Below are 26,213 nucleotides of genomic sequence, written 5' to 3'. Positions count from 1 at the left end.
TTTGTAAGACCTTGTTAAAAAGTAAGTAACATTTATTCTGAGTACATTTTAAATATGATCCTTTTTTAAGTTTATTTCACTTCTCTCTCCCACGACGACAATGACGACAAACGCGACGTTGATATTTCAGTTCTCTTTATTGACTCTTCTCTCGTCAGTCTTTCGTTCTCCAGCGTTCACAGTTCAGAGTTTTAATAACAATCGTGACAACGTTCACATCCTTACAAACTGTCGTTGATATTAACGTAGTGGTTTAATCCACTTTGCAAAAAAAGAAAACGCACTTTCCCGACAATGACAATTAGAATTTACAATTAGAACAACATTTATTAGAGCGACTTGTCGGTTTCACATCTTTTGGACCCAAAACTAACAAAAAAACAAACATAAAATCTGAAATCAAGCAAACAAATACAACATAAAATAAAATGACATTAAAAAACAAACAAAAAAAAAATAGAGTTTGAAGCTTGACTGTGTTTTTTTTTACATGTTTTAGCTCATAATGTAATCACTGTCTATCTGAAAGTGTTTTCCCTCTTGCGGCTGCAACCAGTTTCCATTTTTCACAGAATTAAAGGGACAGTTCGGGTTTCTAAAGTGCAGTTGCAAGAGCTTTTTCTACAGCAGCGCGTTTCATAGAAGGTGGTGGAGTCTTTAAGAACACGTTCACGTCTTTATCTCACTGTCAGACAGACTTTTATCAACAGGAAACTGAAGTTTGTAAACCACTCACTCTCCCACACCAAACCTCATATAGAAAATCAGTGATTTTAGCTGTGGGGACACAAGAGATGCTGGTCTACTGCTGCCTCGTGTGGTCACTTTGTGTCACCGAAGTAAATGCGAATGAAGGATTTTGAAAGCCGAAAATGACAAAATAAGACATTAGAACTTAGTGATGGAGGCAGCAGTGGATCAACAACTCCTGTGTGTGTGATGTCAAAATCACTGGTTTTCTCTATGAGGTTTGGAGTGGGAGAGTGAGTGGTTTACAGAAGTCTGTCTCACAGTGAGATAGAGACATGAAAACATGAACGGACGTAGTTTATTCACAGTCTTGTGTTTTCACATGAGTGTCTCACACAACTACACTGATAAACCTGAACCTCGTCCACACCACATTTATCCAAAACACACTTTATTTCCACATGTTGTAGATGTTTGATGAAATTTCAACAAAACGATTTTCATTCCTCTGTAAAATCAATAAAATGAATAACTGTCTGGAAGAGATGAAACAAATGTCTGCGGCGTCTTCATATGTCAAAACCACACAAACAATAATAAAAAACACACACCTGTCCCTTTAACGCCGCTCCAGTGGTTTGTTTATTCTTGGTTCTCGTCCTGTAATGGCGTTGATTCTTTTACAAAAAATCTGACAGAGACAGAGCGACAGAGAATTTGCACATACACGTCACTTCGTGCCAGGCAGGGGGGCGTGGCCTGAAGAAGAGCAGCGAGTGTCACTGCCCGACTTTGTAACGACAACAAAACAACAAAAAACAGCAGCAGCAGCAGGAGGAGGAGGAGGAGGAGGTGGAGGAGAAACCAAGTTGTGTGAGAACTTGGTTGTTTGAAAAAGTGATCCGACACACAAACACACACACTCACTCACACACACACTTAAAAGATGGCGCAAACTAACAAAGTGCAACAGTGTTAAAACTTAAAAATAAACACGACGTTAACATTCACTGGGACTATGTCGACCTTTGACCCCTGCGGCGCCTCGCTGTCGCCATGACACGGAGCCAGAGTGCGGTCCCTGAACGCATCACCACCCAAAGTGCAATCACTTAAGTCTGTGGAGGAGATTTGGCCACCATTGTAAAATAAACACACACACACAATTTTTTTTTTATATTAAAACTAAAAAAATTCCAAACAATAAAAAACAACTATTTCGGAGTTTCTATTCCACTTTCTCTTCTCCTGGTTTTGACCAGTTCAGTGTGACCTTTGCCCTGACGCTACACCCCAGCAGAGGTCTTTCCATTTAAAGTGAAGTCATGAGGAAGTGGGAGAATATTTCATCCCGACTTCCCCCTGTAATTTCGGGGGCATCAGCTCAACTTGACACATTTCTGTATAATTTCCTGCGCGTAAAAGAGAGAACATGTAATATATGTGGTTGATGTCGATGTGAGGTTTGAGTATAAATTAAAATATTTGAGCCACAGTTAAACCTCAGAGCAGACACACGTGTGCAGGTTCAGCTGTCGCCTCTGTGGGGCGCTGCAGCGCACAGTTCAGTGTTGGAAAGGTTTACTTTCAGCCTGGGACACAAAAAAATGTCTGAGTTACGTAAACATCAACACGGAGCATCTTTATTTATATTCACTTATTTGTGTTATTGTAATTATTGTGACACTGATTTTAGAGATTTAACAAAAGACTTGTGATAAAATCGACGATGTCTTTAAGAACACGTCCACGTCTTTGTCTCACTGTGAGACAGACGTTTGTAAACCACTCACTCTCACACACCAAACCTCAAAGAGAAAATCAGTGATTTTAGCTGTTGGCCCTCTGCTGCCTCGTGTGGTCACTTAGAAAGACGTGAACAGACGTTCTTCAGATATTGCAGACTAAAGCTGATGTGGATTTTATTAGCCGAGTCTTCATCTAAGTGGCTAAAATCTGTGTTATACTGTTTGTAAACCACTCAATCTCCCACACCAAAGTCCATAGAGAAAATCAGTGATTTTAACATCACACAAACGCAGGAGTTGTTGATCCTCTGCTGCCTCTATCACTAATTTCTAATGTCGGATGTTTGTCACTTCAGCGTTTGAAGTACTTTGTTCAGACTGACCTCTGTGACACAAAGTGACCACACGAGGCAGCAGAGGACCAGCAGCTCCTCTGTCCCCGCGGCTAAAATCACTGATTTTCTCTGTGGCCTTTGGTGTGGGAGAGTGAGTGTTTTGAAGCTAACGTAGATTACATTGTTGTGAATTGTCGTCACAGAGCGTGATCCTGTCCACACTGGAAACATCACATTCATGTCATGATGATCACATGATCTTTACCTCCCTCAGATGAGTTTGTCTGCAGGAAGCTGAGTTCCTTCTGTGTGCAGAGACTCGACGTAAGCCAGAGCGCTCTGCAGCGATGTCAGACAGTAACCCTCCTCTCCGATCAGAAACCTGAAACACACCAGTGCAAACACGACGATGAGGAACTTTGAGCTGCGATGAAGGAACTTTGAGCTGCGATGAAGGAACTTTGAGCTGCGATGAAGGAACTTTGAGCTGTGATGAAGGAACTTTGAGCTGCGATGAAGGAACTTTGAGCTGTGACGAAGGAACTTTGAGCTTTAGAATCTTTCCTGTGGTACCAGAGACTAAAAATGGCCTGAGCTGGTTTGTTTTCATTCTCATCATGTGTTTTGTTTTGTTGATTGAGTTGACCACAGCCTGTTCACTCTGCTGTAGCCTCTCCCATTCATTTCAAACTCTTCCCACCCACTCAGTGTCTTCAATGTCCAAGTGAGACTTCATTTTTGAGTTTTATGGTCAAAGAAAATCCCAAATATCCCAACATTCCTTAACCATAGCTAATCTGAGCAGCTGCTGTTTCGGCTGTGGGTTGATCTCTCGGGTGTGGTTTTAATTGCACAAATGTCGATACGTGGTAGGGCGCAGTATCTCGGGCACCACCAGTGTGGCTGGTGCCGTTACTCTGTGGCTTTAAGAAGCAGATTATCGCCTCTGCTGTTGGTTGCTAGGTGACAGAGAAACAATCTACACCAGGAACAGCCACAGTGAAAAGTTAGGAGTGAGGATTTGTTTTGTTGGTGCGACGGAGATGTGGAGCCGATAGCGACAGGAAGTGTTAGCAAGTGTTTGTTTACCGTTGTGACTGAAAACAAAGCAGTCAGGAAGAGAATGTGAACGTCATTGTTTACTAAAGTGTCAGTTTCTATTGGTCCACACTAAAACAAAACCCCAAGGTTTTCAAATCAAGACTCTAGAAACAATGCTGCAGTTTTCAAAATAAAATTCTCAGTTTCTGTCCATCCACATTAAAACAAAACCCACTATTTCTTTTCAGTTTGGGTTCATCCACACTAAAACACAAGCTTTCTGTTTGTCCACACTTAATCCATACCCCCAGAGTTTTTAAATTAAAAGTCTGAATTGCTGTTTTGTCCACACAAAACAACTGTGCACTATCAGAAAAAACAAGTCAGTTCATGTTTGTCCACACTAAAGAGCATCAATCACATTTCAAATTGAAAGTTTCAATTTCTGTTCAAAGTTTTCAAGAATGACGTCTCACGTTTGTTTACATTAAAATGCAACCCCACAATTTTCAGAATAAGGCTCAGTTTCTGTTCGTCCACACTAAAAAGCACCAATCACATTTCATACTTCTGTTCAAAAAACCGAATAAGTTTTAAAAATAAAATTTTTTTCAGAACAGAACCTCCTGCAGTTTTCAAAGTTAAAGTTTCTGTTTGTTTAGTCTGAAAAACCCTTCAGTATTCAGACTAAATCAAGTTCAGCCGTTTCTAAGCGTCTGTGGAGCGGTGAGGCCACAGGCACGCGTTGCTATGGTAACGTGCGAGTGTGGACGACGACCACACGTGTAGGCCGAACTGTCACAGATGTGTGTGCGTGACACCAGCCGGTAGCCGGTGTCTCCTCGTGTTTTCGGTACAAACAGCTGGAAACCGTCGTGACTCACCCTTCATGAATGAACTCTTCCAGCGCCGCGCACTCGGACACCAGCCGAGGACACTGGCTGCGCAGGGCCACGTAGGACAGGATGGGCAGCAGGTCGTCGGCACCACTGACACACAAACAACAGAGGGGAAAAAAAAACACAAGTAAATAAATCAAGCACAAGGGGAAAGAAAAAGAGTGACATTTGCAGAGCGCGATGCCGCTGTGCTCCCCGGGGGGAACTGAGTGGAAACTAAAACCAAATGCAGCTCTTAATGGGCTGCGTGTTCAGGGACGCTTCTTCTCTCCCTCTCTGATCTGCTGGGAGGACAAATTGCCGGCCGGGAGATGACGGCGGCCTGATAGTGTTCTCCCTGTATGCAGACACTGACCGTTTGTTTATCGCCGCTGACACGCACGCAGGCCCCGGCCGCTCGCTTGTTGCCTTGCGTGAGAAGGCAGTTGTGCTGGCCCTCGACTGACCCGGGCCCCGTGTAACTGGATACTGTGTTTCTGCAGGTTCTGGAAGGTGCGGACAGGCTCATGTAACCTCAGCACACACACACTAACAGTCATATCCCTGAATTATAATCTACTGTAAACACACACACGACGCTCCGCTCACACGAAAACTGGCGTCTCTGCATTCCAAGGACACAATGCCTTCTTCCCACACATAAATAGTGATTTGACGGAGATTAGGCTCAATTATGTCCTCCATAATTCACTCAGAGAGGTCATAAACAGCCGAGGCAAGCATTATTACGTTACGTTTAAACGCTTTGATCCAGCGCGGCTCCTTAATTAAACAGGAAATGGAGGAAAAGTTGTGACCAATTTAAGCCGAACAATAGCAGAGTGGACAAAAGAGGACAAACGAGCCTCCAGTTGAGACGTGGACAAAGAGCGGAGGGCAGCGAGTGCATCGCAGCGTGTGTGTGTGTGTGAGAGAGAGTGATTATATAAAAACCAATGATGCACAAACTCGCTTCATCCAAACGTGATTTACAGTCGAGGCGCGGCAACACATCAACAGATACTCTGACCAATAAACACGTAAATCTAAAGTGAAGTCACGAGTTTTATGACGAGCGCTGAAAACTTCACATGAAATCAATGTTTTATTTACAATTATGGTTTCTCTAATACGTCTAATCTGCATTTAGGTTAACTGATTTAAATCAAATGTCAGAAAAATGTTGAGAAGTGTTTCAAAATGAAGGTTTCTGCTTAAAAAGTAAGCCCAGGATTTTCAAAATTAAAGTCTCACTTTCTGCTTGTTTACGTTTAAAAAGGAACCCCTTGTTTATGTTAACCCCTGGATTTTCAAAATTAAAGTCTCACCTTCTGCTTGTTTACACTAAAAAAAAGCAACCCCAGGATTTTCAAAATTAAAAGTCAGTCTTTCCGCTTGTTTATGTTAAAAAGCAGCCCCAGGATTTTCAAAATTAAAGTCTCAGCTTGTGCTTGTTTACACTAAAAAAGCAAACTCAGGATCATCAAAATTAAAGTTGCTGTTTCAGCTTGTTTATGTTAAAAAGCAACCTCAGGATTTTCAAAATTAAAGTCTCAGCTTCTGCTTGTTTACACTAAAAAAGCAACCCCAGGATTTTCAAAATAAATGTCTCCACATTAAAAGCACTAAACAAGTGTCATTTCTTTACCCCGAAAGGTTTCCAAAATAAATGTTAACCTGAGAAATGCAATGATCCCTGATTTAAAACTTTACTGGAGATGAAGGAAGTGAGACAGAATGAGTCAGACCCGCGGCCTGTGTTTACACAGAAGAAGAAGAAAAGCAGCAACATGTTAGTTTATAATGAAAAATGATCCGGGCAGAAAATCAACACTGAGTCCAAATTTACTGCCTTCAAGATCCAATTCTGAGCCAGCGCTTTGTTGAACTGATGATGTCAGTGGTGAGTGGCTTTCACCAGACAGAAATAAATAAAAATCAAATAAATGAAATGGGTCCGAGATGGAACAGAAACAGCTGTTTGAGACAGAGAGTGTTTCCAGGTAACAAAAGCACAGTAAATCAGTGTGACGATGTTTGTGATTAACCACTCATCCCTTTAATGAGAACAGTAAGAATTTGACTGATTAAACTAGAAGTTCATTTATTAAGAAAAATACATGGGATCAGATTCATCCCATCAGATGTTGGATGTATTTTTATCCATTCATTTATGTGCATTTCTTAAAGCATCAAAATGTCCGTCTGGACTTTTTTTGTTGCTTATTTTAATCATAAAAAGGGCCAGAAAATGTGCTATTGCCCATTTTTCCAGAATAACGTTCAATATCTGGCAGTTATTTATAATTCATTGCACGTTAAAGTAGTGAATTAACAATTTCAAATGAAGAAAAACAAAAAGACACAGTAGTGTCTTTATTTAAATGTATTTATTTAATAATAAATTTAAATAAAATGTATTATTAGTGTTACACGATTTTAAATTTGAACACATTTAAAATAACATTTGTTTCAGTCTTTGTCTCAATATCCAAAAACAAGACAAAAAAAAAAGAAAACTACAGTATGTAGTTAAATGATAACGTTCGGATATGTCTTTGTTTTTGTCCTCAAACAAAATGATTCAGTTTGAATGATTTCTTTGTTTTATGGAGCAAAGAAACCAGGAAATATTGACATTTAAGAAGCTGAAAAATGACAAAGTAGAAAATATTGACATTTAAGAAGCAAAAAAAATGACAGAAAGTAGAAAATATTGACATTTAAGAAGAAAAAAAAAGACAGAAAGTAGAAAATATTGACATTTAAGAAGAAAAAAGACAGAAAGTAGAAAATATTGACATTTAAGAAGCTGAAAAATGACAGAAAGTAGAAAATATTGACATTTAAGAAGCTAAAAAGAAGACAGAAAGTAGAAAATATTGATATTTAAGAAGCAAAAAAGACAGAAAATATTGACATTTAAGAAGCTAAAAATGACAGAAAGTAGAAAATATTGACATTAAGAATAAAAAGACAGAAAGTAGAAAATATTGACATTTAAGAAGCAAAAAAAGACAGAATGTAGAAAATATTGACATTTAAGAAGCTAAAAAACGACAGAAAGTAGAAAATATTGACATTTAAGAAAAAAAAAGAAAGTAGAAAATATTGACATTTAAACAGAGAATGTAGAAAATATTGACATTTAAGAAGCTGAAAAATGACAGAAAATAGAAAATATTCCCATTTAAGAAGCTGAAAAATGACAGAAAGTAGAAAATATTCCCATTTAAGAAGCTGAAAAATGACAGAAAGTAGAAAATATTGACATTTAACTGTTTGCGTTTATATAACATTTTAAGTTGAGTCCACAGTCTATGCAGGTTCTGCTGTGACTCACTGCTGTGACTCACTGAGCCTTTATTCATGGTCGCGTGTCTTTCTCTGGTTTGTTTTCGGTTGTAAGTTTGAATCAAACCCAGACAGATCGACCCACTTACAGGTCTGGACAGGGAGAGAAAGAGTTCAGGCAGGGAAACGGAGCTCCATGATTTCCTGCTGTGTCAGAACTGAGTGATGAGAGCTGACACAAACTGTTTTACACAATGAGTGGGCTTGTTTTTTTTTATTTACTTTAATCAATAAAAAAACAGGCTCTTATTTTGAAGATAAATAAAAAGATGAATCGAATGAATTGAATATTAATCATTTGGCAACTACTTTGATCATCTATTCATCAGTTTAAGTGATTTTTTAAACAATTAAAATAGCTTTCTTAAATGTGAATATTTTCTACTTTCTGTCATTTTTCAGCTTCTTAAATGTGAATATTTTCTACTTTCTGTCATTTTTCAGCTTCTTAACTGTCAATATTTTCAACTTTGTAATTTTTCAGCTTCTTATATGTAAATATTTTGTACTTTGTCATTTTCAGCTTCTTAACTGTCAATATTTTCTACTTTCTGTAATTTTTTAGCTTCTTAAATGTGAATATTTTCTACTTTGTCATTTTTCAGCTTAAATGTGAATATTTTCTACTTTCTGTAATTTTTTAGCTTCTTAAATGTGAATATTTTGTACTTTCTGTAATTTTCAGCTTAAATGTGATTATGTTCTACTTTCTGTCATTTTTAAGGTTCTTAAATGTGAATATTTTCTACACTCAGTAATTTTTCAGCTTCTTAAATGTGAATATGTTCTACTTTCTGTAATTTTTCAGCTTCCTTTGTCATTTTCAGCTTCTTAAATGTGAATATTTTCTACTTTCTGTCATTTTCAGCTTCTTAAATGTCAATATTTTCTACTTTCTGTCATTTTCAGCTTCTAAATGTGAATATTTTCAACTTTGTAATTTTCAGCTTCTTATATGAAATATTTTTACTTTTGTCATTTTTCAGCTTCTTAAACGTCAATATTTTCTACTTTTGTCATTTTTCAGGTTTTTTAATGTGAATATATTCTACTTTCTGTCATTTTCAGCTACTTAAACGTGAATATTTTCTACTTTCTGTCATTTTTCTGCTTCTAAATGTGAATATTTTCTTTTTCAGCTTCTTCTTTCATTTTTTCTTAAATGTGAATATTTTCTACTTTGTCATTTTCTTTCTTAAATGTGAATATTTTCTACTTTGTAATTTTCAGCTTCTTAATGTAAATATTTTACTTTCTGTCATTTTCAGCTTCTTAAAATATTTTCTACTTTCATTTTTTCTTAATGTGAATATTTTTTTGTCATTTTCAGCTTCTTATATGTAAATATTTTGTACTTTCTGTCATTTTTCAGCTTCTTAACTGTCAATATTTTCTACTTTCTGTCATTTTTCAGCTTCTTAAATGTGAATATTTTCTACTTTCTGTCATTTTCCAGCTTCTTAAATGTGAATATTTTCTACTTTCTGTCATTTTTCAGCTTCTTAAATGTGAATATTTTCAACTCTGTAATTTTTCAGCTTCTTATATGTAAATATTTTGTACTTTGTCATTTTTCTTAAATGTGAATATTTTCTACTTTCTGTCATTTTTCAATATTTTCTACTTTCTGTCATTTTCAGCTTCTTAATGTGAATATTTTCTACTTTCTGTCATTTTCAGCTTCTTAAATGTGAATATTTTCTACTTTCTGTAATTTTCAGCTTAAATGTGAATATTTTCTACTTTCTGTCATTTTTCAGCTTCTTAAATGTGAATATTTTCTACTTTCTGTCATTTTCAGCTTCTTAAATGTGAATATTTTCTACTTTCTGTCATTTTTCAGCTTCTTAAATGTGAATATTTTCTACTTTCTGTCATTTTTCAGCTTCTTAAATGTGAATATTTTCTACTTTCTGTCATTTTTCAGCTTCTTAAATGTGATATTTTTCTACTTTCTGTCATTTTTCAGCTTCTTAAATGTTTTTTTCTTCAACTTTGTCATTTTTCAGCTTCTTAAATTCATTTTTCATCTTTAATGTCAATATTTTCTACTTTCTGTCAATTTTTCTACTTTCTGTCATTTTTCAGCTTCTTCAATGTGAATATTTTCTACTTTCTGTCATTTTTCAGCTTCTTAAATGTGAATATTTTCTACTTTCTGTCATTTTTCAGCTTCTTAAATGTGAATATTTTCAGGGTTCTTGCTACAAAAACAAAACAAATTAACGATGACCTTTGACCTTGTAGTAATTGACGACTAATAAAAAAATGATTGGTAAATACAGATCATAAAAAAAATGGTAAATATGGGCCTGATTAATGAGTTGACTTCCTCTAGCTGGAGCTTTATTTTGAAATGGCAGCTAATGGCATCAGCACACCTGTGTGTTGCGTTTAAAGACTGTGTCAGACTGATGTTGGTGTTGTATCAGACACTTGAGTCGCGCTGCAAACGTTTGTGGTAATTTAAAGTAAAAACCCCAGGGGATGAGGTGAGAACTTACATGGCAGCAGTTTTTGGGGAGGAGTCGAGCTCGTTCAGGCACCTGTAGTCCTCGGCACACACACAGATCATACGCAGAGTCCGAACTGGAACAAAACCAGACATCATTTACAGGTTCCATCAACATGTTCAGAAGAAGAGAAGATCAACAGACTCACCGATACACTCCAGCTTCTTCTGTGGACAGCAGTCGTTCACCAGAAGCTTCAGCTCCTCCACAGCAGACTCGTAGGGGTAGGAACCTTGCAGCACTCCGGGTTCTTGGGGGAAGAGTTTTGCGGGAACGCCGACGTCTCTGGGTGAAGCCTCCTGGTAGAGTTTGACACTCATCTCAAAGGCCTGCTCATGTTCTGCATTCACCTTCCTGTCATAACAAACCATGTTTGTGAAGGTAAAAATCAAAAAGATAAAGTTGTGATTGATGTTTTATGACATTTTATTTTTTGTCTTTCGTTATTTTCATCCTCTCAAGTACAGCCGGTGACTTATAACAATACGGTGTCAGTGGATGTGTGCTGCAGTACCTGAAGAGGGCCACCAGGGCGCTCCACAGAGGCGTGAAGAAGGCCTCCTCGATGCTGGCCAGACACAGATCTTTAGAGGAGGCTGTGTTTAAACACTCGAAGGACAAGAGACACAGAGACAGGAGCTGATCTGAAACACGCACACACGCACACACGCACACACGCACACACACTTATTATAAAACAGCAGCAGAAAACACGCACATGCATGCGCACGCGCATGCACACACACACACACACACACACACACACACACACACACACACATTATGCACACACACACACACACACTTATTATAAAACAGCAGCAGAGAACTATCAGGGGCATTTTATGCCAGCACACTATACTACAAACATGTGTACAGCGTCTCTGCGATGAAATCAAACCTCTAACGTGCACGTGTAATTTCCATTCACTTTCAATGGACAGACGGGCGCCACGTATGCTTCGCGCAGACACTGCACACGCGTTGTTGCCACTGTTCATCACACAGGAGCTTAAAAGTGACAACGCATAACTCACTGTCTACCAGGACAAAACTCATGCAGATGACCAGTGTATTGTAATATCCTCAGTTCTTTATAAAAAAAATGCTTTGATGACATGAAGAAACTTCATCGTGCGCCTCACAACTGAACTGCTGACTGTACTCAATTCCTTGCTGACTGTACTCAATTCCATTGTAAGTCGCTTTGGATAAAAGCGTCTGCTAAATGACATGTAATGTAATGTAACTGCGTTCTGTCCACATGAGCATAAAAGCCTGACACGTCGTGGAACGTGAGCCCCAACAGGATGGCAAGAGAGAAGTGAAATGATTTAATATTGATATCTTAATTAAACAGTTTTAAGTTTAAAGAAATAATTAATTTCGATTGAGTTATAAATAAAAAAAAATAAAAGGGCTTTTATCTGTAATTTCAAGAGCGGATTCAATTTCTGTTCGTCAACACATTTTCTCACTTGTTAGAATTCACATTTGTAAGTGCAGTCCCTGCACTGTCATATGTAAACTTTGCGTTCCGGCACCTTATGATTTACAAATGACACGCTGGTTGTAGGCTATACCTCGTCATATTGCTGTTGGTTATGTTTAACGTCATGATTACATGCTGCGCGAATAGAGTATAGGATGATAAAAAATATACGTACTGTAGGCTAATAACAGTACGTATATTTTGCATTTCATATGCCCCCCTTAAAACTGAGGTCTGGCGACGGGTCTGGTCCATGTATTACCAAGAGAGAGCGATGTGACAGTTTATTTCAGTCACACGTGCACACGTTAAGGCGTCTGAAGCGTTGGCTTTAGTACAATAGTCACACACGCGTTAACGACCTATAGCGTATGCACGCCTATAACAGGATGTTGAGGTCTATCAGGGACTGAACCATTGCACAGGTGCCAAACTGTGAGGTGAGGAAGAGGCTGTGCGCATTTACGCACGAGTTACACTGGATCATCAGGACCTGACCGTTATTCATTTTCTATCTACACAGATCAGCTGTTACACATATAGTCTCAGGTTCATACAGGATTGTTGAGAAGAAAGCAGAACTTATAGATGAATCCCAAGCCCCATCAGAGCTGTCAGGATATTTTTTATTTTTAAAGTAGCTGAAATTATTCCGTAAATAAATAAATAAATAATTAAAATAATAAAAAAATATTAATTAATTAAATTATTACTTAAAATAAATAATTTTATTTTAATAAAAATAAATAATTAATAATATTAAATTAAATTAAATACTAAATAATTATTTGTACATTGAGACGAGCGTGTGCACGGGCGTCCGCTGTGTTCGCACGTAGCATGACACTTACCACCCGTCACCCTTCATTATTTGGTGTACTTGCAATATGCGTGTCTGTACACACGTGTATCACACGCATGTTTTTCAGTCTTCATGCAGCGTAGGCGACGCGCTTAAGGCGTTTTAGTATAGTGTGCTGGCATAAAATGCCCCTCATAGGAAACACGCATGCACATGCACGCACACGCACTTATTATAAAACAGCAGCAGAAAGCACGCACGCACACACACTTATTATAAAACAGCAGCCGAAAACACACACATATTATAACCAGCAGCAGAAAACATGCACATACGCATGCATGCACACACACACACTTGTTATAAAACAGCAGCAGAAAACACGCACGCACACACACACGGACAGACAACCACATGCATACACACATGCACACACACAAACAAGCACACACACACACAAACACATGCACACACACACAAACACATGCACAAACACAGACAAACACATGCACACACAGACAAACAAACAGACACACACATGCACACACACACAGACACAGACAAACACAGACAAACACACACACACACTGTCAGAAAACACACTCACCAATGGCGATGTGGACGTCTTTGACAACGACCTTCAGATGCTCCTTCAGCGCCCTCATCTCCAGCTCCTGAACATGCTCCTCATTCAGCATGGTGGGGTCAGAGGTCACCTCCAAATCGGAGCATGTGTCGTCTGCTGGGATCCAGTCCAGGTGGGTGAGGAACTGCTCCAGGTCTTCAAATGAGTTCTCCCGGTCCACTGTCACCTGTGTGTGAGGCTCCTCCCCCTCCTCCTCGTCATCACAGTGTGTGTGGAGGTCGTGAGAGGGCAGAGGCGAGTAACCGATGCCGACGCTGCTGCTCCCGGTGCTGGCCGGCCTCCTCTGAATCTCTGTGCAGACAAAATAAAGAGATAGTTAATTAATGGTAATAATAATAATAATAATAACTTAGATTTACAGTGGGTACGGAAAGTATTCAGACCCCTTTAAATTTTTCACTCTTTGTTTCATTGCAGCCATTTGCTAAAATCAAAAAAGTTCATTTTATTTCTCATTAATGTACAGTCAGCACCACATCTTGACAGAAAAAAAACAGAAATGTAGAAATTTTTGCAAATTTATTAAAAAAGAAAAACTGAAATATCACATGGTCATAAGTATTCAGACCCTTTGCTGTGACACTCATATTTAACTCACATGCTGTTCATTTCTTCTGATTGTCCTTGAGATGGTTCTGCTCCTTCATTGGAGTCCAGGAACTGCCCAAGGAGCTCAGAGACAGAATTGTGGCAAGGCACAGATCAGGCCAAGGTACAAAAATAATTTCTGCAGCACTCAAGGTTCCTGTGGCCTCCATAATCCTTAAATGGAAGACGTTTGGGACGACCAGAACTCTTCCTAGACCTGGCCGTCCAGCTAAACTGAGCAATCGTGGGAGAAGAGCCTTGGTGAGAGAGGTAAAGATCACTGTGGATGAGCTCCAGAGATGCAGTAGGAAGAAGGGAGAAAGTTCCCCAAAGTCAACTATCACTGCAGCCCTCCGTCGGGCCACTCTGCCATAAAGCCACTCTGGTTTTAAGCCTCTCCTCAGTGCAAGACATATGAAAGCCCACATAGAGTTTGCCAAGAAACACATGAAGGACTCCCTGACGGTAAGAAATAAGATTCTCTGGTCTGATGAGACCAAGATTTAACTTTTTGGTGTTAATTCTAAGCGGTATGTGTGGAGAAAACCAGACACTGCTCATCACCTGCCTAATACAATCCCAACAGTGAAACATGGTGGTGGCAGCATCATGCTATGGGGGTGTTTTTCAGCTGCAGGGACAGGACGACTGGTTGCAATTGAAGGAAAGATGAATGTGGCCAAGTACAGAGATATCCTGGAAGAAAACCTCTTCCAGAGTGCTCAGGACCTCAGACTGGGCCGAAGGTTCACCTTCCAACAAGACAATGACCCTAAGCATTGAGGGGGTGGAGTGGCTCAGTGGTTAAGACCGGTACCCTGTGTGCGAAAGACATCATGGTCGCAAGTTCGACTCCACCCCTGGCTGATTGTACTCAATTCCATTGTAAGTCGCTTTGGATAAAAGCGTCTGCTAAATGACATGTAATGTAATGTAAGCACACAGCTAAAATAACGAAGGAGTGGCTTCGGAACAACTCTGTGACCATTCTTGACTGGCCCAACCAGAGCCCTGACCTAAACCCAATTGAGCATCTCTGGAGAGACCTGAAAATAGCTGTCCACCAACGTTCACCATCGTACCTGACAGAACTGGAGAGGATCTGCAAGGAAGAATGGCAGAGGATCCCCAAATCCAGGTTGCATCATTCCCAAGAGGACTCATGGCTGTACTAGCTCAAAGGGGTGCTTCTACTCAATACTGAGCAAAGGGTCTGACTACTTATTTTCTGTCAAGCTGGGGTGCTGAGTGTACATTAATGAGAAATAAAATGAACATTTTTGATTTTAGCAAATGGCTGAAATGAAACAAAGAGTGAAAATTTTAAAGGGGTCTGAATACTTTCCGTACCCACTGTATATAGCACCTTGTTTTCAAGAGTGTTTTTATTCCTGATGTGAGTGACAGCCGTTTTGTTCTGATATGACCCAAGCATGGCTGCTGACTGGGACAGGAGAAAATAAAACCTACGTCACATGGTCACGTCTTTATCTCACTGTCAAACAGACTTTCCTAACGTGGCTGAAGGAATTTTCTAACGTGGCTGAAGGAAATTTTCTAATGTGGCTGAAGGACATTTTCTAATGTGGCTGAAGGACATTTTCTAATGTGGCTGAAGGACATTTTCCAATGTGGCTCCAGGACATTTTCTTAGCTGGATGAAGGACATTTTCTAACATGGCTGCAGGACATTTTCTAATGTGGCTGAAGGACATTTTCTAACGTAGCTCCAGGACATATTCCAGCATGGCTGCAGGACATTTTCTAACATGGCTGAAGGACATTTTCTAACGTGGCTGCACAACATTTTCTTACCTGGATGAAGGAGACTGTGAGAGCTGCGAGACGTTCTCAGCAGCAGAGCTGGACTCTGGGGGAGGCCTTTGCTGACGATGGGGTAGAGCCTGTTGTAGACACGGTTCTGATGTTTCCTCAGCAGCTTCACCACCGGGTGGTCGGAGCGACTGAGGACACACAAAAAAAGGATGTTTCCATCATGCCGTCAAATACAGATACATAGATGAAGAAGATTTTTGGACAGGACAAACCAATGTTTCTTATTTTCATCAACTGGGACCAAGCCATAAAAACTAAGACAAGTCCTAGACGATTCCATGCTGCCATCTAGTGACTGCATCAAGCAACAGCAGGTCACATTAAAAGTGTCAACACTGATGTCAAATCTGAAACTAACTGTGCCCTTTTATTTTAATATTTTCAAGGAGCGTCACGTCCAACCGGGTTAAGTTTCAAAGGTTCCTGACTTACCTGAGCAGGTAGGAGACGAGACGTGACACCAGCGTGACATCAGCAGGATTCTCCTTCATGCTGGCTTTCCACAGTTTGGGCCAATCCTTTTTATTCACACAATAGAAAATATGTAAAAACGTCATTTGCTGATTTTTCCACCTTTTAAAATATACATGAAAGTAGATGGATTAATCGATTTTGAAAATAATCACTATTTTCATAACCTGACTATTTAATCCATGACTCGTTTGTTTCACAAAATGTGGAAAAATATCAATCAGTGATAGGGCTGGGTGCGGTACTTTGGTTCTTCTATGGCACCGACCGAAATGCTTCGATACTACCCGGTGTCGAGTTTTTTGGTCCTAAGTTTCGATACCTTCAGAGTTAATCACGTGATCAAGATCTGATAAGCTGCCGGTGATTGGCTGTAACGTTACACATGGTTGCGGCATGCAGAATGCGGAATACAATGCGGTTACGCCCACAGACCGGGTTCACGTGTCTGTGTCGTTAACTACACGTAAGTGTGTTGTGACAAAGGGGCTAAAAATGCCACCGAGGTCCAAAGTGTGGCTCCCACTAAGGTCAGCAACACGACAAATTTAACGAAGCACCCGAACGCGCCCGGCATCGACCTCAGAGCAGGAAGTTGCTCAGTATTTGAATGTAAGAAGAGCGGAGCGCAGACATCCACCTCCTCTCAACCACAGCTCTACTGTGGATGTTACAGAGCCAGAACTATTTAAAATCTTCATCAATGACAAGTACAGAGTACTGACGGCGCTGTGTCGGGATTTCAACAGGTAAGTTTATGTGTTGTATGTTTGTTTACTGAAGTTAACGTTACTGCAGCGTAATATGTGCTTGAACACTAACTTAAGATATGAGTGTGTAGTTTTATGTTATGGATATATAGCTAACTAAATGAAAAGAAACTTAATTTACTTTTTTAGAAATGAAAAACTGGTATCAGAAAAAGTATCGATCAGGAACCGGTATCGAAATGAAGGTATCGGTATTGGTACTGAAATTGAAATTGTATTGGTATTGAAATTTTTTGATCGATACCCAGCCCTAATCAGCATTCTTCAAACCCTGGGAACGACGACGTCCTCAAATGTCAGAAATGGGACTTAAAATGTGATAAAATAGGATTTAAATAGGAACTAGGTTTACTGACACGGGCAACGCAGCCCGTGTCATTACATATTATGATGAGCTGCCACTCGGTCTTACTCACATGGTCTTGTTCATATTCCAGGACGTTGGTGTAAAGTGTCCGTTGTTCTTGCTCCTCTGCTGTCATTGCACCGGAGGCCACGAATCTCCTGAAATATTCAAATAAAAACACGTCCATTAGTGCAAATCTGTGCGTGTCAGTGTTGTTTTAAACAGCGCTAACTAAACTTAACTAAAAACACCCACACTAACACACCTTACGCACAAAAATGTCCTCATTCAAACTTTTTCAAATCACTAGTTTTGCTGCACCGTAACAAAAAAAGAATTTAAATTTTTTTTGCGGTCTTATTCCCCAATACATTAGTACTGTTACATTTGAGTCTAAAAATCTTTTCCCTTTCAGAAACTGGATAAATGCTGCTTAAAATACAATGTTTTCATCTAAAAGTTGATTTGACAAAGTTAAATTTATATCTTTAACCACCGCAATAATTAATTGGTTATTAAATTGATCCACAACATGAAAAAAAAAAATTATCCATTCACTGTACACAAGATTCTTGTGTACAGTGAATGGATAGCATGGAGGTTAGGTTTGGCGAAAATGTGATATTGACATAGTTTCCCGGACCTGTGTGTTGCTCAAGGGCCCTATGGCGCCTCCTAAGGTGAAAACAGAGGCAAAATTGAGTTACACCGAATTTCCCGAAACTTGCTGGGAAGATTTTATAGGCCAAGACGAACAAAAAAATCAACAGTAACCATGGCCTCAACACAACAGGAAGTCTGCAATTTTGAATTTTGGCAATTTGTACCCTTTTTTAAATGAGCGAGACACATCAAAGGTAAAAAGTTGTCGAAAGGTTTTTTGCAGATTCAAAAGTGAGGTCATGGAACTGCTGACTTGCATGGGGACAGCAGGGCCCTATCATGACCGCTTGCAGTCCTACTTAAAAATGTTTTTATAAAATCAAATCAATATTTTGATTATTTTTCTTATTTCAAGACTATAACTGAAATTACTAAAGGTTTTAAATAATTAAAAAAAACAGTTTGTGTGATTTTCCAGCTTCTAAAATGTAATTTTGTTTCTTTGCAATTCATTAAAACTGACATCATTTTCAGTTTGTGGACAAAACAAAGCATTTGAGGACGTCATCATTTACAGTTTCTAACAAACACTGATCAACATTTTTACAACGATCAACTGAAACAAAGTTTTTGAGGACGAGCCGTTTGTTTGCGGCTGATAAGTCTACTTGTAACTGATAAGGAAACAATCAGTGAACAGAGTCACAGAGTCGTTCCTTTCAAAGGCTTCACTTTGTGTCCACACAAAAACTTTGCCCCAGAGCGTTTGCAAACTAACACAGTCAGCAGCGTGTTTTTAAACTTGGACTATTGATGATAATAATAATAATAATAATAATAATGACAACAACTTTATATGTATAACACTTTTCAAAAAATGCGGTTCCTTCCATTGTAAAATCAAAATATACACAAAATGAAGCACAGAATAAAAGCAGGAAAAGGATAAAAACAAATAAAAACAGACACGGTTGATTAAAAATGTAAATATCCAGCCTGAGTGTAATCTTATCTGATTAAGATTAGTGAGTCAGAGCTCCACTGTTCTCACATCAGAGGCAACGACTCACACACAAACTGCTGCAAAAAAAGTGCAATTTTGCAATTTTGAAGAAATTTAGGAGAATTTTTTTAATTTTTACTTTGAAGGGTGTTATGACTTCATTTTATTTTGAAGGGTTTAATGAATTTTAAAATCATACTTTGAAGGGCATGATTTTTTTTATTTTACCTTGAAAGGTGTAATAATTTTTAATTTTACTTTGTAGGGTGCAACATGATTTCTTTTAATTTTACTTTGTAGGGTGCAACATGATTTCTTTTAATTTTACTTTGAAGGGTGTAATTTTTTTAATTTTACATCGAAGGGTGTCATTATTTTTATTTTACTTTGAAGGGAATAATGAATTTTTAAATTTTACTTAAAAGGGTACAATGAATTTTAAAATGCTACCTTGAAGGAGATAAGGATTTTAAAATTTTACTTTGAAGGTTATAATGAATTTTATAATGTTACCTTGAAGGGGATAAGGATTTTAAAATTTTACTTTGAAGGGGATAAGAATTTTAAAATTTAACTTTGAAGGGGGTAATGAATTTTAAAATTTTACTTACAAGGGCATGATGAATTTTAAAATGTTATTTTGAAGGGGGTAATGATTTTCTTTAGCCTCAGTAAGGGTTAGGGTGACCGTGAGGTCAGTTAGCATTACCTGTTAGCCTCTTCCTGTAGCCTCAGTCTTCTCTCCTCCATCTTCCGCTGCAGCTAAAGTTTCGACAAACGTCATGGAAACCTTCACAAACCGTTTAGTCGTCACAGGAACAACAATCAAATCCACCAATATAAAACAATCAGTTTTTACTTTGAAAGAAAAACTGGACGTTTCGTGTTTGCGACGCCTGCGAGCAATTGTAAAATATTCTGTAAAATTCTTTACGAAACATTTCCAAATTCAAAATTTGAAACACCGCAAATAGCAAAATCACAAGATTTTTTCCCACAAGGCAAATCGGTTAAAATATTTATAAATCGTGATTATCGACTATGAAAAATTGCACTTACAAATAAATGAATGAATATAAACGTATACCCGTTCTCTGCTCCAGACTTGTTAATGCACATTGAGCTCCTTGTTGAATTTCAGATTAGGTTTTCCTTTAAAATGTAATATTTCAATAATATTATTTCATATTTTCCTTGAAGGATACAGCATCCTGTCTGGCTTTAGCGATGATGAGGTTCTCCATCATCTGCCGCTGCAGCGAGAGCTTCTGCATCACAGAAAACAGAAAATAATAATAATCTGTCAAATTGAAGAAAACATTAAACAGACAAAACATTTTTATTTAAATAAATAAGCTCTGATGTCAAAGCTCCGCCCGTAAACACAGGAAATCAGCCCGTGGCCAAGTGGAAAGGGAACTTGGCTTGTAACCGGAGGGTTGCCGGTTCAAATCTGGCCAAAAGGGCTGGGATACCCCTGAGCAAGGTACCCAACCGCCATTGCTCCCCGGGCGCTACTCAGTGTGGCAGCCCACTGCTCCTAATTCTAGGATGGTACAAATGCAGAGGAATAATTTCCCTAAGGAAAAAAAATTCTTCTTCAAATCATCACAATGTGTGTGTGTAATGAATTATTTATTTTACTCTGAAAGGGTGTAATGGTTTTTCTTTCCCATTAAATCTGACGAGATTTAATATTTTTACTTTGAAGAGTGCAACAATTTCCTATTAACTTTATTTTGAAGGGCGTGTTGATTGTTTTCATTTTACTTTGAAGGGTGTAATTATTTTTCATTTTACTTTGAAGGGTGTTGTGACTTAATTTTATTTTGAAGGGTGCAATGAATTAAATTTTACTTTGAAGGGTATAATGAACTTTATATTAATTTTATTGTGAAGGGCATGTTGATTTTTTTCTTTTAATATGTAGATAGTCATTTTTTTTTCATTTAAATTCGACGAGTGTAATGATTTTTTTTCATTTAAATTTTAAGGGTGTAATGATAACATTTTACTTTGAACGGTGTAGAGATTTGTTTATTTTAACTTGAAGGGTGTAATTATCATTTTCATTTTACTTTGAAGGGTGTAGGGATGTATTCATTTTAATTTTAAGGGTGTAATGATATTTAACATTTTACAACAGGCTTGGACTTGAAATATCGACAACTCCGCATTCAATTTCATTTAAAGTGGAGAAAAGTCACATTTAAGTGTTTGGTTTAGTTAAAATGTTTATTCCTTAAAAATAAGCTTCAGCTTTGTAAATGTGAATATTTTCTGGTTTCTTTGCGCCACATAACAAAGCTCTAAATATGTATTTCAGATGGAAAAAAAAAAAAAATCAACCTACAAACATGAATGAACTAATCAATCATTTTTGAATTTTCCACGCTTTGCTACTCACTGACAAAGAAAAGTGATTAGAATTTTTAAAAACGATGATTTTTCCAAACGACAACACAGATTACTGGAGAAAATAATTGACATTTTATTTTAAATAAGTGTTAGTTGCACCACTCCAGAACAAAAAGAGTGGTTAAACATTGATTTACTGTCATATTTGAAACAAAAAGGTCACAAGAGAGATTTTACGAGCTGTTTTTTTTTACAGCGTAAACTCGTGCTAATGCTAACACAGCATTAGCTCTGGTCGACATAAACGTTACCTTGACGAACGCCTTCAGTTTCCTCCAGTACGTACGCAGCTGCACGCGATGCCGGAACATGTTCCGTTTCTGAACGACAGGTTTACGTTTATTATTATTATTTTCGCGGTGGATAGACTGTTTAAAAGCACTTTCTTCCGTTGCGCTTCTTACCATCTTTTCTTTATTTTTTAAAAAAAATCCCTTTTCGTTGACGAACAAACACGACGCACGGACCGGAGTTCTCGAACAAACACGCACTCTCTGTCGACTCAGGTATGCGTCATCATCGCCAGGTGCGTCAGGCTGACGAACGCCTCAAACCGGAAGTAAGGAAAAACTAATTTCAAAACAAAACCCGACAGGAAAAATAAAATATTTGGGCAAAAATATTGTTTGATTTATGTCAAACAGTCAAATCACTTACAATTACAACATGTATTTACGAAATATAGTTTTATATATTTTAACTTCTATTTGAGTGAAATTACACAATATCTACCAGGGGTGTTTGATTTATGGGAATAGACTAGGTTCTAAAAACATGTCTTTTATTTTGAAAGAATAACTACTAAAATGAAAGATAACATAAAGCAAGTATTTTATTACACGCACGCATACACACACTTCCACACACACACACACAAACATAAAGACGTGTATTTTATTACACACACACACAAGCACTTCCACACACACACAAACATAAAGACATGTATTTTATTACACACACACAGACACAGGAACACACATACAAGCACTTCCACACACACATAACATGTATTTTATTACACACACAGACACAAGAACACATACATACAAGCACTTCCACACACACAAACATAAAGACCTGTATTTTATTATACACACACACATGCAGAGACACACACCGCCATACATAAAGACGTGTATTTTATTACACACACGCGCATGTACACACACGCACAAGAACACACATACATAAAGACATGTATTTTATTACATACACACACACATACTGTACACACAAAAATAAAAGCATGTATTTTATCACACACAGACAGACACACACACACACGAGCACTACCATACATAAAGACGTGTATTTATTACACACACACAGACACACTTACCAGAGAGGTTTTCTGATAGGCCTGACCAGGTGCAAGTCTCGCCAAACGAGCTTCATAAGTGGCTTTCAGCTTCTGGTTCAGACGTGACGCTTGTTCAATGGGTGTCAGCTCCCTACAAAATACACACACACGCACACACAGGGAGGTTGTATGAGGTGTGTATGTTGAACAGTTAAGTCAAGCTATGGTTTGTAATTGTTGTACTGTTTTTGTCCCAGTACACAAACAAGTGACAGCCTCCGCGACACTAGGTGGCGATACGTCTTCTTTCAGCTTGTAAGCACTGGGGCTGTTCCTGGTTTAGCTGGCAGCTAGTAGTAGCATGTCAAGGGTTATTCAAAGTCTTCCTACCAACCGTTAATTTTGACTGACGCACAGAGCTGTTGGCGCTGTGAGCGCCCCCTGCTGTCGACAAGACACACCCTCTCAGTTAAAACGTTCACTTACATAATAATTAAGTCTACGATGTCTTTAAGAACATGTCCACGTCTTTATCTCACTGTGAGACAGACTTTTCCAACAGGGAAGTGAAGTCTGTAATCCACTCACTCTCTCACACCAAATCCCATAGAGAAAATCAGTGATTTTAGCTCACGGGGACACAGGAGCTGCTGGTCTACTGCTGCCTCATGTGGTCACTTTGTGTCACTGAGTTAAGTCTAAATTAAATATTTCAAAAGCCGAATTCATAAAATCAGACATTAGAACTTAGTAATGGAGGCAGCAGTGGATCTACAACCCCTGTGCACCGTGATGTTAAAATCACTGATTTTCTCTATGGGCTTTGGTGCGGGAGAGTGAGTGGTTTACAAACTTTACTCATCTGACGTCTTTTGCTAAGTGGCAGTTCCTAATGCGTTCCAGTTACATCGGAACCCGGAAGTGGGAACTGGGAGTGACCGCGCCTCCGAGGTGTTTCCAAGTTGGTCGTATTTCCGAGCTCCGATGTCAACTTTTGACGATGTGTCACCGTGGTCATGCAGCGCATCCAATCTTACTTTTTGCTCGTGTCATGTGACTCCTCTGTTTGTATTTGCTGGAAAACCTCCGGGGGGAGAAAGGGGGAGTGTTCCCCGCCCCCATCTGACAACACCCGGCAGTGACCGGTCTTTGTCGGGCTGGATGATTGACACCCTGTATCAGAGAGAGAGACAGAGAGACAGAGAGACAAAGGGAGAGAGAGAGAGAGAGAGACACGTGCTGATTGGTTTTCAGGACAAAACCCCTGAGGTTGTACATTGGTCCGTTTTGACCTGTGACCTCTGGTGTCACAGTGACTGAGCGGTTTGATGTTGGAGGTGAGTGGATGTGTGTGTTCACCAGTGTCTGCGGCGGCGACGCCGGGCTCCTGATAAGACTCTGATTGTGCAGTTGAAGTGGAAGTGGAAGCAGAAAGGTCAGAGGGGTCAGCGCTCTTATCAACGAAGGACTTGGCTCGTTCCACGCACTGCTCTGCGAGCGTCAACATCCGCTCCACCTCCACCACCTCCATGTCCCTCTGCTCTGACGTGAGGACACAAGGACAGACAGCACACGTCAGCATCTGTTCTTTTTTTTGCCTTCTCAGCAATGCAAATAATTTCCACATACACATGAATGGGAAACGGTCGAAAAAGATCAGGACCCAGCCCACTTTGGAGCCTCGCAGTGTCGTCGTACTTTAACGTAGAGACGTGGTGAAACTTTAAACGGGTCACAAGACTCAAGATGTTTCTCTCCTAAGTCAAAGTTTTGATAAGTATTATATGTTTTTTAAACAATTGCAGTTTAAGTTCTGTACTTTTTTGTACAGTTTCAGATTTTATAATGAGTGTGTGTGGCGTGGGTGACTGAGGTCAATCTGAACGGATTATTTTAAAAGCTGAAATAACAATATACGATGTTTGAACTTAGTGAATCAGGCAGCAGTGGATCAACAACTCCTGTGTGTGTGATGTTCTCTGTGGGCTTTGGTGTGGGAGAGTGAGTGCTTTACAAACTTCAGTTTAACAGTGACATAAAGACAGTGTTTCTTACTTTGTGACTCAGCTTCATCCAAAAGTGCATGTGAGATGTAGTTGATGGTGCGCAGGTATTCACAGTAGGCTTCCTGCAGAGAGACCACACACACACAATGACCTAAAATGGCTATTTTTCCTATAAAAATTGCAGCGATGTGATGATCAGAAATGTAACGATGATCCACATTTAACTGTTTTGACCTCTTTGTCATTTGTTTTAACAAGAAAAACACAAAGATTGAAATCCTGTTTGATTTGATTTTTTAACTTAAGTTAACCAGAACATTGATAATAAATAAATGGTCTGTATTTATATCGCGTGATGACAACTCAAAGCTGCTTTACACTACAGTTTACAGCCATTCACTCATTCACTCACACTTTCACACAGTAGTACATCTACTGCATGTGCGTGCAGTGTAATTTTACTCACTCATTCACATTAAAGGCTTAAAACAGCATTGAGTGACATTAATGAATGAACCCTAACCTTACCACTGACTCTAATCTCAGTCTGACGTTCGAGAAAAACAAAGGTTAAAAACAAAATACAGTGAAATAATTCAAATAAATCCATGCATCCACCCATCTGTCTGTCCTTCTCTTTATTAAGGGTCAATTTAGCAACTTACACGGATAGAAATTAGCATTATACTCAACTTAGACACATATATGTATGTATATATATATATGTATATACTGTATATGTGTATGTAAGTATATACATAAATATATATACACACAAATATATGTATATACTTAAATATGTGTATATATAAATGAAATGTACTTAAAGTTAGTTTAAAATCATTACAAACACAAATATCCTATCCTACAATAAAACTATGATATATTTTTTTTAATTTTGCGCACGTTTCAATGATGATAAAGCTGTATATTTATGAAGATTCTTTTAAAACCTTTGTTTTTTCTTTAGAATCCATGTATTTACAGTCTGTGAGTACATAGACAAGAAGCTAACAGCGCCACCTCCGTGCGTTCCCGTCACTACACCGCCGTGTTTCCTGTCTAACGACGCGTGAGTCTCTTTATTTACCTTGTATTTGCTCCCCGCGTCCAGCTGAATCGCTTCTTTGGCCATTTTCATGGCGTTTTGAAGAGGTTTTCCTCCACAACTGTCAGCAGCAGCTGCAGCCATGTTTACCTCCACTTCCTGATCCTTCCTCTTCCTCCTCCTCCTCCTCCTCTCAGTAAACACGTGTCTACTGCCCCCTACTCTACCGGAGTGGCAGTGAAGCAACGACTTCGCCTGAAAAAACGTCATATTTTGTCATATTATGTTATAGTTATTATAATAATAATAAAAATAATAATAA

At 38.7% G+C, this 26,213-nt stretch overlaps 1 protein-coding gene across 3 annotated transcripts; it reads right to left on the bottom strand.

Moving 5' to 3' along the window:
• Positions 1-118: 118 nt before the first annotated feature.
• vps9d1 (VPS9 domain containing 1) lies at positions 119-26,070 on the bottom strand. 3 transcript variants are annotated; one of them, XM_044035652.1, is made up of 17 exons: positions 25,934-26,070; positions 24,893-24,965; positions 24,197-24,379; positions 23,875-24,010; positions 22,877-22,988; positions 20,322-20,384; positions 19,826-19,878; positions 17,581-17,668; positions 16,356-16,441; positions 15,903-16,051; positions 13,461-13,790; positions 11,074-11,203; positions 10,708-10,913; positions 10,551-10,635; positions 4,699-4,803; positions 3,039-3,155; positions 119-2,282 (listed from the first exon to the last, which is right to left on the bottom strand). In XM_044035652.1, the coding sequence occupies exons 1-16, from the start codon at positions 26,033-26,035 to the stop codon at positions 3,044-3,046; spliced, it is 2,013 nt and encodes a 670-aa protein (XP_043891587.1). In that variant the 5' UTR covers positions 26,036-26,070; the 3' UTR covers positions 119-2,282; positions 3,039-3,043. The 3 variants fall into 3 exon arrangements, with proteins under 3 accessions (XP_043891587.1, XP_043891588.1, XP_043891589.1); XM_044035653.1 differs by having other exon boundaries at positions 119-1,808; XM_044035654.1 differs by lacking the exon at positions 25,934-26,070 and having other exon boundaries at positions 24,197-24,374; positions 24,893-24,951.
• Positions 26,071-26,213: the final 143 nt, after the last annotated feature.

The sequence above is a fragment of the Solea senegalensis genome, linkage group LG10 (assembly GCF_019176455.1).
Source record: "Solea senegalensis isolate Sse05_10M linkage group LG10, IFAPA_SoseM_1, whole genome shotgun sequence".
In the NCBI taxonomy this organism is placed as follows: domain Eukaryota; kingdom Metazoa; phylum Chordata; class Actinopteri; order Pleuronectiformes; family Soleidae; genus Solea; species Solea senegalensis.
The sequence above is the reverse complement of the archived record's forward strand: the minus strand, read 5'-3'. Positions and strand labels throughout refer to the sequence as shown.

Bases quoted from the DNA above. Each gene is read 5' to 3' on its own strand.
- vps9d1 (XM_044035652.1), bottom strand. From the start codon at position 26,035: ATGGCTGCAGCTGCTGCTGACAGTTGTGGAGGAAAACCTCTTCAAAAC. The intron at 11,204-13,460 runs GTGAGTGTGTTT...TGCGTGTTTCAG, and splicing joins AGACGTCCACATCGCCATTG to ATCAGCTCCTGTCTCTGTGT. The intron at 4,804-10,550 runs GTAAGTTCTCAC...TTTGTGTGTCAG, and splicing joins TCCCCAAAAACTGCTGCCAT to TGGTGCCGACGACCTGCTGC.